We start from the raw sequence: 16,704 nt of genomic DNA on the forward strand, positions 1-16,704 counted from the left end.
AACGCTTTTCCAGAATGAAAAAGTGACAAGCATTTGATAAACTTATATGCTGTACGGTTGCTGTCCAGTTTGGGTTTTTGCTCTGTTAGCAACAAGCTTTCACCAAAAAAGGCACCCCTAAAAGATAAGATAGAACTTTTTTAATCCCAAAGGAAATTATATTGCCAGGTAGCTCCAAAAATACAGTAAAAAATTAAAGATACACAAAAAACAACTCAAATATTAGTGAAAATGTAAATATGTAAGTGTATCGGTTAATGGAAAGAGAGTGCCCAAAAGAAAAACAATATTACAATAGTCATCTACAAAAGTTGGCAGGACGTAATGGTGGCAGTTAAACTGCCACTAGTATTGACAGTTATTACGTAGTAAGAACAACAAGCCAAGCAAGGATTTCTTCACTATACAAAATGCCTGTCACCTAAATTAAAAGCTATTGTCTTTGGAACATACGCAGAACAGAAATGTGGCTTTAACATGTCGCAGCAGCACTTCCCTGTCTTTACCGTTTTTTAAAGTTCCTCAAATGAGTGAAACAGCGCCCCACCCTCCCGGCGTGGCGTAATAGGATATTGCAGCCTTACCAAGAAGGAGCGCCAGTTAAAGTTGGCAGTTGATTGACTCGTGCTCGGAATCAAACAATTAGCTAATTGCGTGAACTTACCGTCTACTTAGAAACCCTGGATTGACAGTACCTTGAGAAATAACTCTAAAGTAAGTGATGACGCCAGTCATACCGTGCTTCGTATCAAACAAAACGTTTACCCCGTTGACATTAAGAAAACATGGGATAGCTTGTTTTTTCGGTTCTGCTAATGACACCAGCTTTATGCTAGTTAGCTAACCGTCAGTTAGCCAGCATCCATGGAGGTCTGTCAGCAATGATGACTCGACATGACATCTTCATCGTCAAATGTAAGTAAGTCATTTACACTCTCTTTCTTTTTCTTATTTTGTTGCTGGTTTTTTCCCTTAATGTTGGACATTTTCTTGTGGCTATGTCTTTGTTGTGAAGTTGGTGCTGCTACATATAAAACAACATTGCGTCTTCTTTGCCCGGACTTTGAAGCTGTTGTGTTGTTTGCTGGCTGTATGGACGCAGTTGCAGGGTCACAAACTGTATTGCTTTGAATAATTTGCATTTCCTCTAGTGTTGCATTTACTGTTTGTTCAGTCACCTGTTGTCTGTGTGAGTTGTGGTTATTTCTTCCTCCTCAATTTGTTTTAATCTATGCTGTAAGAAAGCTTTAAAAGCAGTACGAGTAGGGTGCTGTTAGCCTACATGTATGCTTATATAAGATGTAAGATTTTGTAAGTCATGCTTTTGATGCATGCGTTGACACTTTTTGTTGAGACTGCCACTTTTCAATCTGTTGATATGTTTTAAGTGTTCAGCGTTTATAAGTTTATTAGAACTATAAACCTGTTGAGATGAATCCTCTCGTTTTCAAGGGGGTCCTAAACACAAATAAAGAAATGATATAGTACATGAGGCAAGACAACACAAATACACTCACACATACACATACGAAAGCTGTCCTCGGCCACACTCACTGACTCCCCCTCTCAAAGAGTGAAATACATACAGTAGATGATTTTACACATACCCATACAGAGCTATTTACACACATTTGTAAACATCTGATGACACATTGGAGAGATATCATTTGAACTTTTTTGAACATTGAATAATTATGCCCCTTTAGGTCTTTATTGTATCTATTACTCATTCAGTCTGTGTATCAAGCTTGCCGCCTACAAATTTTGAACAATTTTCAAGGGCTCCTTGGATGGAGACAGGTGGAATTTGTAGGTGAGATGACAAGGAGTTGCAGAGGAGTATGCTATCCACTGGACATAGCATCGCACCGGAAAGGGGGCGGAGATTTGCGTCTCAACACAGGTTTTGTGTTCCCATTAATGCCGTTCGGAGCCGAGGCGATAATTAACTGGGTCTACTGCAGAGTCATTTGACTCGGGTCTGAATGCCGATTGTAGCCTTTCCTACTAAGCAAAAAAGCCTAATTTTAGTGGTTTTTTTGACCAGTGGGAAAGCGACATTAGAAGCAAGAGCAGCTTGTTTGAAGATGATTGAAGAGAGATGCCTTAAAGACATAACAAGACTAGGTCAAAACCTAGTATGTGGCTGACCGCATCAGGTCAATGTGTGCATTCGTAGGCAATGTGTTATAAGGACTGTCCTTATGAGGCTGATGACGTGTTTGAAAGCAGGTGTGTGCTGCGGACTTAGGTGAGGACAGCGGACGAGCAGCCCCACCTACTCCCCGAACAAAGTATCAAGAGCCGTATAGACAGAGAGTCTCATCAGTGGAGGTCCATTATGCTCCATGATCCACCATTGCGATATAGCAACTCTCTCTCTCTACGGCTGTGAAAGTACCATCACTCACTCACTAACTAACTAACTCACTCAGTAAGTCACATACAGACCGTTGTGTAGGGCTGACCCCAGCTGCCAGGTTAGAGATCTCATTGAACTGGACAGATTGTTACAGTCAGATGGAGCTTTAGATTTGAAAGCATGACGCCAAATGTCTTTGTGAATTCTAGGTACGAAGAAAAAAGGATATTCAGTGTGCCTTAGACTGTATGAAGTCCTATATTGGATTAAATACTGTTTTAAATAGGAAGGATAATTCAATGAAATAACGACATATATAACGATCTAATATTCTTAGGTTGCAATATATTTTCTTTAGCACTGAATCAATATGGGTCTTAAAGGAAATTTGAGAATCAAGCTAGAGACACAAATATTTAAAGCCTTCTACTTTCTCAAGTGATGTCCCATCTAGGAAATTAAGCAACCAATTACTGAGAGATCAACACAACATGCTATAAGACTTTTTCTTATTCAGTAGAAGTTTATTTATTTCTCATCTGGACCTGTACAGAAGGCTTTAAGCTTATAAGTGCTATAACATATTCTTTTTTATGCTGTGAATAGTCATTAGAAAAGTGTGTAAGTCATATATCTATGATATGTGCATTTTTTTCTTTTTGATGTGAAAATGACTTACTACTTTAATGTATCATGGTTTGTTATTATTACACCCGGTGAAACATAACCAATGTGGGTTTATTAACTTTGTTGGCATGTCATAAGTTATGTTCTCGCCTTTGCTTTGGTTTTAGCACTCTGCTAGTAAAATGTGTAGGTAGCTAATTAATCTGGCTCTTGTAAAGGAACCAGTTTGGCCTTAAGTTTGACTAGAGCAGTGCTCATTGTTTAAAAAAGTAATTTAATCTAATCTAATAATCTTAACATGCCCTGACATCTCCTGGTGACAACATGCTTCTTCCACAACTTGTGCAACACTGATTTAACATAACGTGGTGCTTTATTGAAAAGATTAACCACAACCTCCACATAGAGCACACAGAGGGGAGGAAATACAACAAGGGAAGGGATAAGGTCAAAATAAAGAAGTGAATGTGCAAAGTAAAGACTGCACTTACTGTTTTTTAACCCAACAAACTGAATCAACATCATTAATGAGATTTGATCATATACTTTAGAGATAAGGGAAACAAGATAAACTGCTGATGACAAGCAGAGGGTTAAACTGCACTGACTCTGCTTGAAGCTCTTTTCTTTTTATAGATCCCAAACCTCCTACATGTAATGTTGGGTTGTTGTGATGTATACTCTAGATATAAATCTTCAATGGTGGTCAAATATAGAGAAATAGTCACATATATGTGTCTCAGCTTATTTGATGTTAGTGGCTATACTTATTGTTTTCATAGGAGCTTGTGCAAATCACCTTTATGCAGATCTGTGACACTAAACATGCATGCTAAGTTTGTTGATTTATGAAAACATTTTGAAGTATAATTTTTAGGAACTATTCTTAAGTTCTTCAAATGTCATGTAGACAACATATTGTTCAGGGCACTGGGATGTGGAGATTCTAGTCAAAACTTGATGTCTGATGTTAAGTCATTAAACTACCTGCTTCTCACCAGAAGATGGCAGCATTGTCTAGACAGAAAAAATATACAGACTTGCATAGGACCATAAAGGTCTTATATGTAATTCAATGTACAATGATGGTAATACACTGTCTTTAATGCAAGTAGATATTGCTAAATGCTTGACAGTAAAGTACATGATTATCCTTGTATACAAAATTAACTGTACATTAAATATATATAAAAGGCCAATTTTGTTTGGATGAGCTTTTCCATATCATATCATATCATCATAAACCAACTCCGTCGTCCATCATAACATCATAACATGCATCTTTAATTTAAAACAATCACATAATAGTGTTTTTTAGGAAAGCACATATCATACAATTCTGTTGCCAGTTTTACTTCATTGACTTCACAGTCCTATATTTACATTTATTTCCACTTTTTGATGAAAATTTAGTTATTTTTCTAATTCTGTTTTTTTTAATAATCTGTCATTTGAAATTAGTTTTATTACATATGATAATCAGGTTCAGGTATTAAAAATTGATGGATTTTTTCCCCTTCTATTTTTGTGTATAATACAGAGCCCAAGAAACGTTTCTTTAAGGCCATAATAAAGTATATCGTTTACACCTTTTACACATACAACACAGGAACAGATCCATGACTTGATCACATAAGGTCATACTTGACCTCAGAAAAGGTATATGAGACAGAAAACAACTGAAATCAATGTTCTTCAGCATTTGCTCATGTCCAAGAATAGTTTGAAGGTCAAAATGATTTTGCAACTACAGCATTTATTTCACTTCTCTTTTCCCCCCTTTCACAGAAAAACATGTCATTGTCTCCCTAAAGTAAGTTGGCCTCACAGGAGCCAGGCAGCGTTACCTTTAATGTAACAATGAGTCGGATTGCTTTTCTAAACCAGGGGTAGAAAAAGGCATAGATCAACGGGTTTAGACAAGAGTTAAAATACATCAGAAAACTCATAAAGGCCTCAGCTGTAGAGCCAATTGTTATTTTGCTGCTAGTGAGAAAGACACAGTAATATGGGCAGTAACACATCAGAAACACGGCTACAACAATACCAAGAGTCCTGGCTGCTTTCAGCTCAGACCTCTTCACAGCGACAGTCTGTGAACGCTGGAGTGTAACTGCTGCGATATGGGAGCGCATGGCCCGAGCCTGAGAGACAGCCACAGCAAACACTCTCAAGTACAGAGCTATAATGATAGATATGGGAATGATAAAGCTGAAAACAAGGTCCAGATCTCCTGAAATGTTAACCACACATTCCCCATAGCAGGAGTTATACCTGCCCGGTTGTTTCAGGTGATCATATAACAGTAGAACGCTAACAAAAAAAGCGTAAAGCCAGCACACACACACAAAGAATCTGACTCTTTGTACTGTGACTTTGGTGGGGTAATGCAGAGGGTAACAAATCGCCACATAACGGTCGACTGATATAAGCACCATGCTTGCTGCTGAGGCACAGATAATGAGGAAGGGTAACAAATAATACACAGCACACAAGATGTCACCCAAGAACCAGCAGGTCTCGGTTAAAATGATTTCACCCGGCATCACCACGAGGCCCACGAGAAAGTCTGAGACAGCCAGAGAGAGGAGGAGGAGGTTGGTGGTGGTGTGGAGCTGCCTGGAGTGAGAGAATACCATCACAATGAATATCAATAATGTATTATGACCAAGAATAGTGGTTTAGAAATGAGAACAGTGATGAGAATCAAAGTATAATATGTTTAGTGGATTCACACACTAATCTGAGGCTAAATATGAAAACATCTATCTACTTTCCTAAAGCTGCTTCCCCTTTCTATATATGTAACTTTGAACAGAATTTTGAGCATTTCTGAGGCGCGTATCTCTGCCTGAAGTGGGAGATGGAGATGATGACCAGCAGGTTGAGAGCTGCAGTGAGCACAGCGATGAAGGTCAGAACGTAGAAGAGCATAACTCCAGAGTTATGACGCGTGGGCTTCCTGCAGGACGTGTTTAAAAGCTGAGGAAAGCAGAGTTCAGCATCCATCATCAGAGAGAGGAGGAGCTGCTGATGAGGCACTGCTCAGCTCTGGCAGCTTTCTGACCAGAACTCTCCGTCATACAGCTCATTTATCTCCTCTTGTCCCCATCACCCTCCTCTGCTGCCTCTCAGTATCTCTCCTGGACATTTAACTTTCTATTCCCTTGCTCTTTGAATCATACTCATCAAGGCATCTTCATCCCTCCTTCTTTGAATAATACCACAAGCTCTCTTTGCTTTTCAGTACAAACAAAGCTTTCAGCTACCACCACAAAAAAACTAATCTCATCCTGTTGGAAGCTAGCAAATGTTAGCTCTGCGCACAAACCGCATAGCTTTGATAACATTGTATGCCAACCCTTCACTATATGTCCAGATGTATGGTGACTTCTGTCTCCAGAAAGCCATAATGGCAAACTTGGTGTAGGGCCGGGCAATATGACCAAAAAAGTTATCACGATAATATTTTTCATGTCAGTCGATATCGATAATTATCTCTAGAAATGTCAAATCATTATTCCTTTCAAGTTCAAAGGCAGATTTTCTCTCCTGACTTTGCTCCTGCTTTTTCAAAGTAAAAGCCCGATCTGGCATTCTGACTCCCCTGGCTTGTACACAATGCTTTTATTTTGAAGTGTTTCCTGGGCCGTTGTGGTTTTTTGTTTTTTTTAACTTTGTTACATTTCCAGGTTTTCCAAGTTTTTTGGCAGATAAAGTCACTCACAAGGCTCCTTATTGCAGTTCCTGTTTGATTTTTGTTGAAATAAAAACGTAGTCACAAGTCTCACGTAGGTCATAAATACATAATGTTAATTAATAATAAATAAATATCAACAGATCACGTGGTGCGATCTCTCTATTTCTCTCTCCCCCTAGCTTGCACTCTGTCTATCTCTCGGCTCATACGGTTGTTTTCGACATATCTTACTTAAGTCCCATTTCTAATGTTTAAAAGATTGTTTTCTAAATAGCCCTGAAACCCATATAAATCCTGAAACTACCCATGGATATGGCAAACAGCTAGGTAAAGTGAAGAGTTATTAATGTATATATTTTATTTACATTTATTAATTATTATTTACAGTTGCGCAGATGCCTTTTCATGATTTCCTCTTTGTAACACACCTAAATGACATTTATAAAGCGAACATATTCAGATTTTTAGCTTTATTTAAGGTAAAACTAGAAAGACAGGGCTGTCAGCCCAGCTGAACCCACAGCCGACATGCACCCAGTGTAAACACCTTGACTGTGCGAGCCAAAACTCCAAACTACTGAAGTTTAGTGGCCTTTCTTGTCAATGATGTTTTCGTCCTGCTTTGAGCTGGTAGGCACTCCGTTTTCCTTGTTGCTGTCTCTCATTTCGGCTGAATTTCCATTCTGCTCCAAAAGTTAAGCCTTCCTACCTCTGTCCCTGCAACATGATTGGCTGTTCGTCATCTTCTTCTTATCTTTAATGGCGAGCCACTAGTATTTGAGGCATTTCCTCAAATGCAAAATTGTTGCAGCCACTGCTTCAGATTTCTATGATGTGTCCTGAAGTTGCAATCAAACAACTCTGCGGAGATTTCGGCTCCAAATGAACGGCTGTTCGCCCTCTCTCTTTGAGGTAAAGCACTGAAACAGGGACAGGAGTCACAGGACATCAGTCACACGTGAAGTCGTGGAAACCAATTAAACAACAGCGGGACCAGTGTACTTCTAACGCCAAAACAGGTCCGCTCTGCATCGCTGACATCGGACGCTCTCTGCCGAAACGGAATGATATGCAGTTCTGTTACGCAATGTAAACAATCCTTGTGCAGTTGTGCGCTCAATATCAAACTTTCAGCTCCCTGGTGATGTCCCTCCAGCCAGGTATGCACTTTTTCCGGTCAAGTCATATGTCCCCACTGTAAATGCATTGATTGTCGTTGTTTTATAAAGCTTATAACAGGTGCAGATGTCATTTGATAATCGATAATCGTTTTGATGGCTACCTCATTAATAACGTCCCTCGTGCACACACGACTAATGTGCTGTGAGAACTGAATTGCGAGAGAAAATATTTAACTTTCGTGACTTAATTAAACAGACTGCTGATGAAGACAGTCAACAAAGCAGACAGAGAGACAGACAGACAGAAAGAGGGGGGCGGGGCCAGAAGCCATGCAGAGAGCAGAGGTGCAGGTGTGTTGGGGGGACTGAAAATTAAAATAGATTGTGAATTAAAACTTAATAAGGTGAAGAAGAGAGTGCAATTAAAGTATGGAAGTTAGAAATAACCATCTAGAAATACATGTGATGTGGTGCTTCTCACAGAAATCATTGAAGCATTCCAAAGCAAGGTCCATGCATTATTTAAGAAAACACTCCAAGGTGGTCAGAAACAAATCTCTATCTCTAAAAAATCTGTTTTGATTTGATAAATTACTAAATTCAGTGATTGCATCATCAATTGATGTGAGAAGATTGCATAATGTGTTTATTTTGTAGCTTCTATTTTCTTAACCCCTTTGATTGCAATCATACATCAGAGGTTAACATGTCATCATTAGGTGTGAACATTGTGCTCAACACAGCCATTAAGAGCAGCTAATGATCCACACAGAGAGCTGTTCAGTGCCTAGAGGGAAATTAAATGTGAGACATCCTATGAGACACTTTGCAGGAGACATAGTGCACTTTGACAACTGATTAAACTGTTTTTCTTCTTCAACTCCATCCTTTTCTTTTATATTCCAATCATGAGCAATAATTGCCATTGTATTTGAGAATAATATTCAAAACAAGACCATCATAACAAACAAGTATTATTGAGGTTTTTTTCTTTTTAGCTACTGACTTTAAGCTACTTAGCTACTTGAATTTAATATTACTGATTATTTCATATATTCTTTTTATGCAAGCATTAAATCTCCCTTTATTCAAGCAGGTCAAGCAGTTACACACCTCTTCAATTTGCACAAATTCATTCAACAAATTAGAAATTGAAATAAATCCAGGGAATCTGGGCTGCCTGTGAATAGGGCCTGTCGTGTGTATTAGTCTGCACCTGGAAACGGGTTGCAACTTTACTTTCTGAGGCCCAGAGATATTTTTGCCGACTCCCTGGATTCCAAATAGTTAAACCCTAAACTAGTTCTGTTGACGCAGTTGTCTGTCTGCCATAACTTACACAAATAAGGAATTGTAAACAAGGTTTGTCGAAGCAGCAGCTAATGACTCACGGAGAAAGTTTTGCAAACAGAGCACTGGCAAATATCAAAATACAAGTTCATCATCACCATGAGTGAGTTAGAGTCACTGCTTACATTCACAGGTTCGAGTAAGCTGCTCTCCAACACCGCCCCACCAGTTTATTGTTTTATGTCCTAAAAGATACAAGAAAGCAAAGCTGTGGTTTCAGTTTGTTTATGTTAACCTGTGTGTTCAGATCAGTTCTTGTAATGAAGAAAAAGGGGCCGGACAACTGTTGAATTAAAGTTACCTTTTTATTTAATGCAGCCTTTTTGGGTTGTTGCCTGTCTTCTGAGGAATCATGTGAAAAGGATGACATGACATTACCTGAATAAACTTGACGTTAAGGCACCTGAGTGAAATTTAACATAACCTGATCCCAGAACATGATTTCTGGCTGAGTACAGTGAGATAGAATATTTTGTTTGAAACTTTATTTTGTCATGTATTTACACAAAAATCTTAAACTAAGAAATCTGAAGTATACAAAGCAGAATAAACAAAAAAAAACACATAATAATAATAATTATAAGCAAAATGTAGAAGAATAGACAACAGTAAAAATTAAATTGGAAAAAGAAAAGATAATGGGACGGGGACAGAGATACAACAAATACCATGAGGTAGATTTTAATCAGCAATGGTTGTTGTTCAACCATAAAGACAACAACTCCAATTAGGGCTGAACTATTAAAAAAAAATAAAAATCTAATTGCGATTATTTTGACTTATGTTGCGATTTCGATATGATTTGCAATATTAAAGGGAATTTTCATCATTCTTATTTACGTTGAAAAATCTGAATTAGTGATTATGGTGTGATTTTTTTTTTTTTTTTTTTTTTGCAAGCTAAGATATTTGATACTTTCATCTGTATGATGTGTAGGCCAGAGAATCTCTGCAACACTTAAATTGAAATGGTATTTGAACTCACATTTCACCCTTAAAATATTGTGCCTCCTGCGATTTGAAAATTGCAGTAGCCCATATTGCGATTTGCGATTAAGATAATCTACAAGCCACTACATTTTTTTAACCAGCCACTTTCTCATTTTAACAGACAATGTGTAACTGCATGTGAAAAATAAGAAAAGATTAACAATATTATTATTTAGGTAAATGTGCTACTTTATTTCATAATGTAAATATTTTAACCCTAAAAGAAAATACTAACATTCTTTAGGATGGTAAGTGCCTTCATTGCAGCCGTATCCTCCGAGGCTGATTTTCCTGAACTATCTTTTTAACATCTAGACGACTCGTGGTCTTTTATGGCAGATTATAACAGTTTTAGGTTTTTAATTCCTACAATGAAACTAATAGTTCTCTTATTGGCATTGGCTATTTATTGGCAGGCTAAGCTACAGCAACACTGTAAAGATAGCTTGTTACTTTAAAGCTATTTTAATTTACAATGGTATTATCATGGTATTTTTATTTGGACCGCATTTTTTAACCAGATAAAGAAACTCAACTTTATTTCCTTATGATATTCTCATTTAACTGATTTACTAAAATGTATTTTTACAAACCAAAAAAATGTGTGTAGGCCTAAATAATACTCAGCCCTTCTCCTATGTGTTTCTTTTCATCACTGCCTGTAAGAAATGATGGGAGCTTCCTGGAAGTGGCTTAAATTACAAAGTGTGCACAGCTGCCCAGAAACAGGAGGTGGCTCACCTTGCCCCACTCTCCCCTAATCCAAACACGTCAGCTTTTCTACTGTTGCCTCAGTTTTTGTTCTGTAGTTAGCTGTTGATAAGTTTCTAACTGGTGCTTGCAGACTACTGATGGTTAACTTAGTAGGGGTTGGTTGTGTTAGCTCATTTATTGGAAATCATCCGAGTGTTCTTTCGTGAAGCAAACTCGCGAGCTGTCCGCAGCAGCAGCTGCAGCAGAGGCGTCGCGGGCATCTGCTGAAGGATTAGACAGTGATGTCACCGTCATACGGAAGTACCACTGTTCGCTACACATGCACGTCTTTGTATGCGGTGAAGTCATTAAGTGATCCTTAACAGTTCCTTCTGACCGCAGCAGAGAGCTTTGTGTGCTGTAACCTTAGGGGATTGTAACTTGTGTGGACGCTACTGCCCTATTTAATAAATAAAAGAGCAAAGCTACTTGGTAGTTAAACTACAAAAGGCACAACGTTACTGCCTAACACTGCAACTGCATTACTTGTTTATGCCACCCTCCACCGTGGCTGGTAAATGAAGCAAATTAACCCGAAACTGTACAGAAACACCTGCATTTGGCAGGTCGCGGGTGGTTAATTTCCAACCCTGAACCCAACGCTGCAGAAAGGATACTATGTGCTTAAACAAACATGCAATGTGAAATCCCTCCTACTGTATTGATCGGCCAAGGAGTCAAAGTTTGAACCAAGTTCTATAAATGATTCAGCGACAATATCTCTTCAGTGATTTCTTATTCATTTTAAACTGCAAAGACAAGACAAAAGTAAGGAGAAAGAATAACTGTTGCCGTTCTCAGAAAAAGAAAAGGTTGGTTTTTCTCTACTCTTCATTTATTGACGATGTGTTGAGATTTTTAGAGCTTTAGTTTAGTTAGCTTTATTTGTTTTTAAAGTATTTGCACAATATTTTAATGAAATATTTCAGACTGAAGGTGTGTCATTGAGATTAAATTGTCTTCAGTCTTTGTCAATTGTCGAGTAAAAAATTAATGATCAAGGTGGCAATTCTTGTTAAGCTTAAGGCTAATGTTCAGCAAGACTTCAAGCATGATCTCATTTTATTAACAAAAGGTTTGTAAACCATAAATACACACACGTGCTGCCATAAATCCTCTAACCAAAAATCTTTAACACATTTTCTTCACCAGGGAATCATGAGGACCCCAGTTGCTTGGTTGCTGCTGCTTTTTGCTACTGTGCTCTGCGTGAATGCAGATGTGTCTGATCGTTACAGAAAGTTTATTAATCAACATGTCAACGGGCAGATGAGTACTACCAGATGTGACTCTGAAATACGAAACAGACGCATCTCTCAAACCAACAGCAATGAGTGCAAAGAGACCAATACTTTCATCCTAGCCAACACCAACACGATCAAATCCATCTGTGGGCAAGCAGGAGAGCCATATGGTGAGATGACCAAGAGCCTCCAGCCCTTCCACATTGTTGTGTGTACACTGAGAAACCAGCAGGCCAGGCATCCCAACTGTCAGTACCGTGGTCAATCTCGCACCCGGAGTATTGCAATCAGATGTGAAGAAGGCTTGCCTGTGCACTTTGACAGAGACATTATACATTTTGAAAACTGATAAAACAGCATCCATGTATTTTAGTTTCCTGATAATAAAATACATTTAAGGGATTACTTTGTCTCTGTTTTTGATACAGTCATGTACATTATTCGACAGTGTGGAATAAGCTCGTTTATAACCTTTACAGCACCTTGGGTTCTTCATTTCCTTTTTTCCCCCAAGGTGCAACATTTCAGGTAAGTATAAATGCTAAATGTTAGACGATATATCGGTAATACTTAATGAGATCTTGGCTTCTAGGGCTGGGTTTAAAAAAAACAATTTTTCCAATTCAAATTGATTCTCATTTGAATGACCCAATATTGATAAATAAATCCAGAGATCAATCTTTGAAAATACGTGTTAAAAAGGTCACGTGTCTGATCACTCATGTTACTCAGCGCTACTGAATGCAGCACGACTTGGCGCATCCCCCTGAAACACCGCAGTGAGTGAGACATGCCCAGACTTGTTTACTGCACCTATAATGGAGACTTCAATGATCGCCGACTCTTTTTCTCATCTGTGCATCCATGAATATGCAAGTTAGTTTTGCACTGATGTTTATGTTACTCTCTGTTAGTGTTGGCTTTGGTTGCTAGTGTATTTTTGGCATGTTGTTATACAATATGCTTTTCCCCATAACTCTTAATCTCGTGTGGTCTTGTTCTTCGCGCCGTGAGATCTTGTGGCCAAATCTCGCGTAAGTTAAATTTAATCAAACCCGTGCGCCAGATGTACAGACTAAAAATCTGAAACTGGAAAAAAAGTTAGTAAGCTCTCTAATTCATAGAATTGTTAATATTGTGTTGACTGCTGTGTTGGTCATGCTAAATAAAAAGTACATGATGTTACTTCTTTGGGGTCAATTGTTTTTGTAAACATTAAAAATTATGATAATGCACCAGGTTAGACGTGCATTGATATTGTAACTGAAAATACCCCTAACGAAATCGATATCGAATCGGATCAGAAATTGAATCGAATCCAGACCTTGTGAATTAAATTGAATTGACAAATCCTTATCGAGACCAAGCCCTTAAGCTTCTTGTTTGATGGTGATAAAGTCATGCCCTGATACAAAGCTGTTTTGTAATGGTACTTTTGTAATGTATTTAATATCTTTTTTTAAAATAACATCTATCCAAAGAGGGCTTTGCTTAAATAAACTGAGATAGGGTATTTTTTGTATCCGTGTTCTCTTCACTGGAGTGTGAACCATTAACAAAGTGCAAAGTGCAACATTATTTTGTTGTCTGATCACATTGATTAGAGGAATGTTTACAGTCCACTGGGTTCAGGGCTTTCCTGAAATTGAGCCTGAGCTATGATCGACAAACATTTAAATCAGATTCTGTTAAGTTTCTGCTTCTTCTTTTGCTCTCAAATTGTGTATTTCTCATCTGCTTCCCACAAAAAGATTGAAGCACTATTCAGCGATGGAACCCTTTCTGTTTATGAAAGCACCAATGTTTTAAGACCAGCAAGGAACTGCCAGACTAGTGCTTTATCTAGACTTAAACTTGAACTGAAATTGAAATAATATCGAATATGTCAACATCCACAGCAACAAAGTAAGCAATTTTGACACTTGAAGTAAAAACTGTGCTTCTTTACAAATGGACTCTTACCTCTAAGTTCCATTAACAACTTGTTAGCACAGATGTGTTGTAGGAGACCAGGGTCTGTAAAAACACAAGTTACATCCTCAACCAAAACCCAAACTATCAGAATACAGAGATCTAATGATATTGCCATTGCATGAACATTATGATTACTGGTACCTTCAGTGTCATTAAATAAACAAACCATCTGCCAGAAGATGGCAGCATGGTAACAGAGGGAAGAACTAAATTCAACATAGGAGATTCAACTTGAATGCTACAGTGTATCTTCAACTTGAACATACAAAAAAAATACTTTAGCACAAACATAAGACAGTTTATCAAAGCCAGCCCTCTGATGATTCTTATTCACTGTTTTACTCTTAGAAACTTAATTCACAATTATGGGAAATTGAATAAAAAAAAAAAGCTTTTTTCAGAACTCTCAGACAGTAGCATACGGTCACTTCCAACCACAGATGTCTACACATGTGAGATCACAGTCACTTGGCTCTGGCTTTAGCAGTTGTTTTTATATGAAGAGTCTGAAGATGCTGAACCTCGCGGCAGTCTCATCTGGGGTTTTGCAAGCTGTTTGAATATTCCACCCTGTCTCTGCTACCTAGGTATAAACTTTGATCTTGTTTGTGGCTGACCCATAGACCATTATTTTGATAACTGTCCATGATGTAATCTGACTCATGATAAATAAAAAGCAATTTTTGTTTTTAGGAATTGTCTTTTCTGTCTATTACTACAAAGGATGAAAGTTTCAATGACAGGTTAGTAGATAGATTACGTATAAATCAGAATTTCCAGTTGAATAATATTCAGGAGGATTTCTAACAGATTGGAGGTGTCATAAGGTGAAAAAATTACATTTTGTCTCCCACTACATGAGCCCTGTATTTAGGAACAATTGAGCAACCATTTAAGATACCTCAACAGAGAGTAACAGCAAAATCTGGTCTGCAAATGTTTTGACAATACAAAGCACTGTCAGACATTCTTTGCTACCAAGTTCTAAATGTTAGTATAGCCGGAGGGTAAAAATTCTGCTGTGGTTATTTTCACACAAAAACGCATATATCTGTGAATAAGTGTGCTGTTTAAAATGTGGATGACTCATGTGTTTACATGACTCAAAGTTTCAAAACCAAAGTGCTCTTGCTGTTATGTTTGCAAATGAGAGTCTTGGACGAGAGATTTTTCCCTTTGGGGGTGCTCGAGAGAGCCTAAATGATGACAAACCAATCAGATTGGTTTGAGGCAGTACCCGCCCATTCATTGTTCCTTTCTGTTTGACAGAATCACATTAAGATTAATCATCCTGCAGTATAATCTAATTTAACTGCTTTTGCAAGAGGATTAGTCACAAAATGCGGATCATATTTTGCGTCGCTCTCGTGTTCACAGTCGGGCGTAAGTATGCAGACAAAATTCTGTTTCACTTCTGTTATGTTTTTACTTGTCACCTTCGTATGTAAACGTTCTCAGTCATCCTGGTCGCAGTAGTTCGATGTTTAATTTAAAGGCAACTGGACTTTCTTTCAAGAAACTGAAGAAGCTCATCAGATATGTGAATGTAAATCAGCATTTGCTTTGTTTTTCAGGATGCAAAGACGACCAAAGTTTTGTGACAATCACTGTTTGTGTTGGAGAAGAGGTGACTCTAAAATGTAGACGCCAGAATGATACTCAGTACACAGGAACCTTATTTTGGATCAGACTTGCTGACAAAAACTTGCCTAAAGTTTTAGCAGCGACTTATACTTTTGAGAATGGCGCTGTTCGAATGACTCCTGGTGTTACAGCAAAAAAAGAAGCTGGAACATTTGATCTACGCATGACCAAAACAGAGCTGAGTGATACTGCATTTTACTACTGTTATCAAGTGGTTGAACTGCAAACAACATTTCTGAACACAACTTTTCTGAGAGTAAAAGGTAAATGCTGCGATTTTCACCTCCAATACCTTAAATTTTCAACCACAATTTTGAAAAACTGCATTCACTACTATTAATTTGTATGTTTGTTTCATAATTGTTTTCGAACATTCTCTCTTGATTTTCTGAGCAAAACATGTATTTACCAGGGAAGGTTGGTTACAGTCTTCAAATAATTACCGTTTGTGTACTGACCACTTAAACTTCTAGCTATGCATTTTAAATAGTGCTGAAATATTGTTTAATTCATTTCCTAGAACCAGAACCTGATATCACCACAATCATTCAAGACATTCAACCTCATCCAGTCCGTTCAGGAGACTCAGTGACTCTGCAGTGTTCAGTCCTCTCTGACTCTGAAAACAAAACGTGTCCAGGAAACCACAGCGTGTTCTGGTTCAGAGCCAATTCAGATGAATCTTATCCCAGTGTCATTTACACTCTCGGAAACAAAGGTCATGAATGCGAGAACAGTCTTGACTCTCTCTCTCTGCGGAAATGTGTCTACAACTTCTCAAGGAACGTCAACTCCTCTGATGCCGGGACTTATTACTGTGCTGTGGCTACATGTGGGGAGATATTTTTTGGAAATGGGGCAAGATTGGACATTGAAGGTATCCTAATTGTCATTTAATTTTGAACATTTGCTTATTTAATCTATAAGAAAGCTAGCTAA

At 38.0% G+C, this 16,704-nt stretch overlaps 2 protein-coding genes across 2 annotated transcripts; one reads left to right on the forward strand and one right to left on the reverse strand.

Annotated features, from left to right (window-relative positions):
- Positions 1 to 4,797: 4,797 nt before the first annotated feature.
- Positions 4,798 to 6,004, reverse strand: LOC138598232 (trace amine-associated receptor 13c-like). Its single transcript, XM_069669968.1, has 2 exons — positions 5,841 to 6,004; positions 4,798 to 5,608 (listed from the first exon to the last, which is right to left on the reverse strand). Exons 1-2 carry the CDS (start codon positions 5,999 to 6,001, stop codon positions 4,798 to 4,800), a joined length of 972 nt encoding a protein of 323 aa, XP_069526069.1. The 5' UTR covers positions 6,002 to 6,004.
- A 6,057-nt stretch (positions 6,005 to 12,061) lies between these two features.
- Positions 12,062 to 12,496, forward strand: LOC138598475 (ribonuclease-like 3). Its single transcript, XM_069670267.1, has one exon. It carries the CDS (start codon positions 12,062 to 12,064, stop codon positions 12,494 to 12,496), a length of 435 nt encoding a protein of 144 aa, XP_069526368.1.
- The last annotated feature ends 4,208 nt before the right edge of the window (positions 12,497 to 16,704 follow it).

The sequence above is a fragment of the Semicossyphus pulcher genome, unplaced genomic scaffold, assembly GCF_022749685.1.
Source record: "Semicossyphus pulcher isolate SPU_LCO1_2020_fin unplaced genomic scaffold, fSemPul1.0.p SCAF_2, whole genome shotgun sequence".
Classification (NCBI taxonomy): domain Eukaryota; kingdom Metazoa; phylum Chordata; class Actinopteri; order Labriformes; family Labridae; genus Semicossyphus; species Semicossyphus pulcher.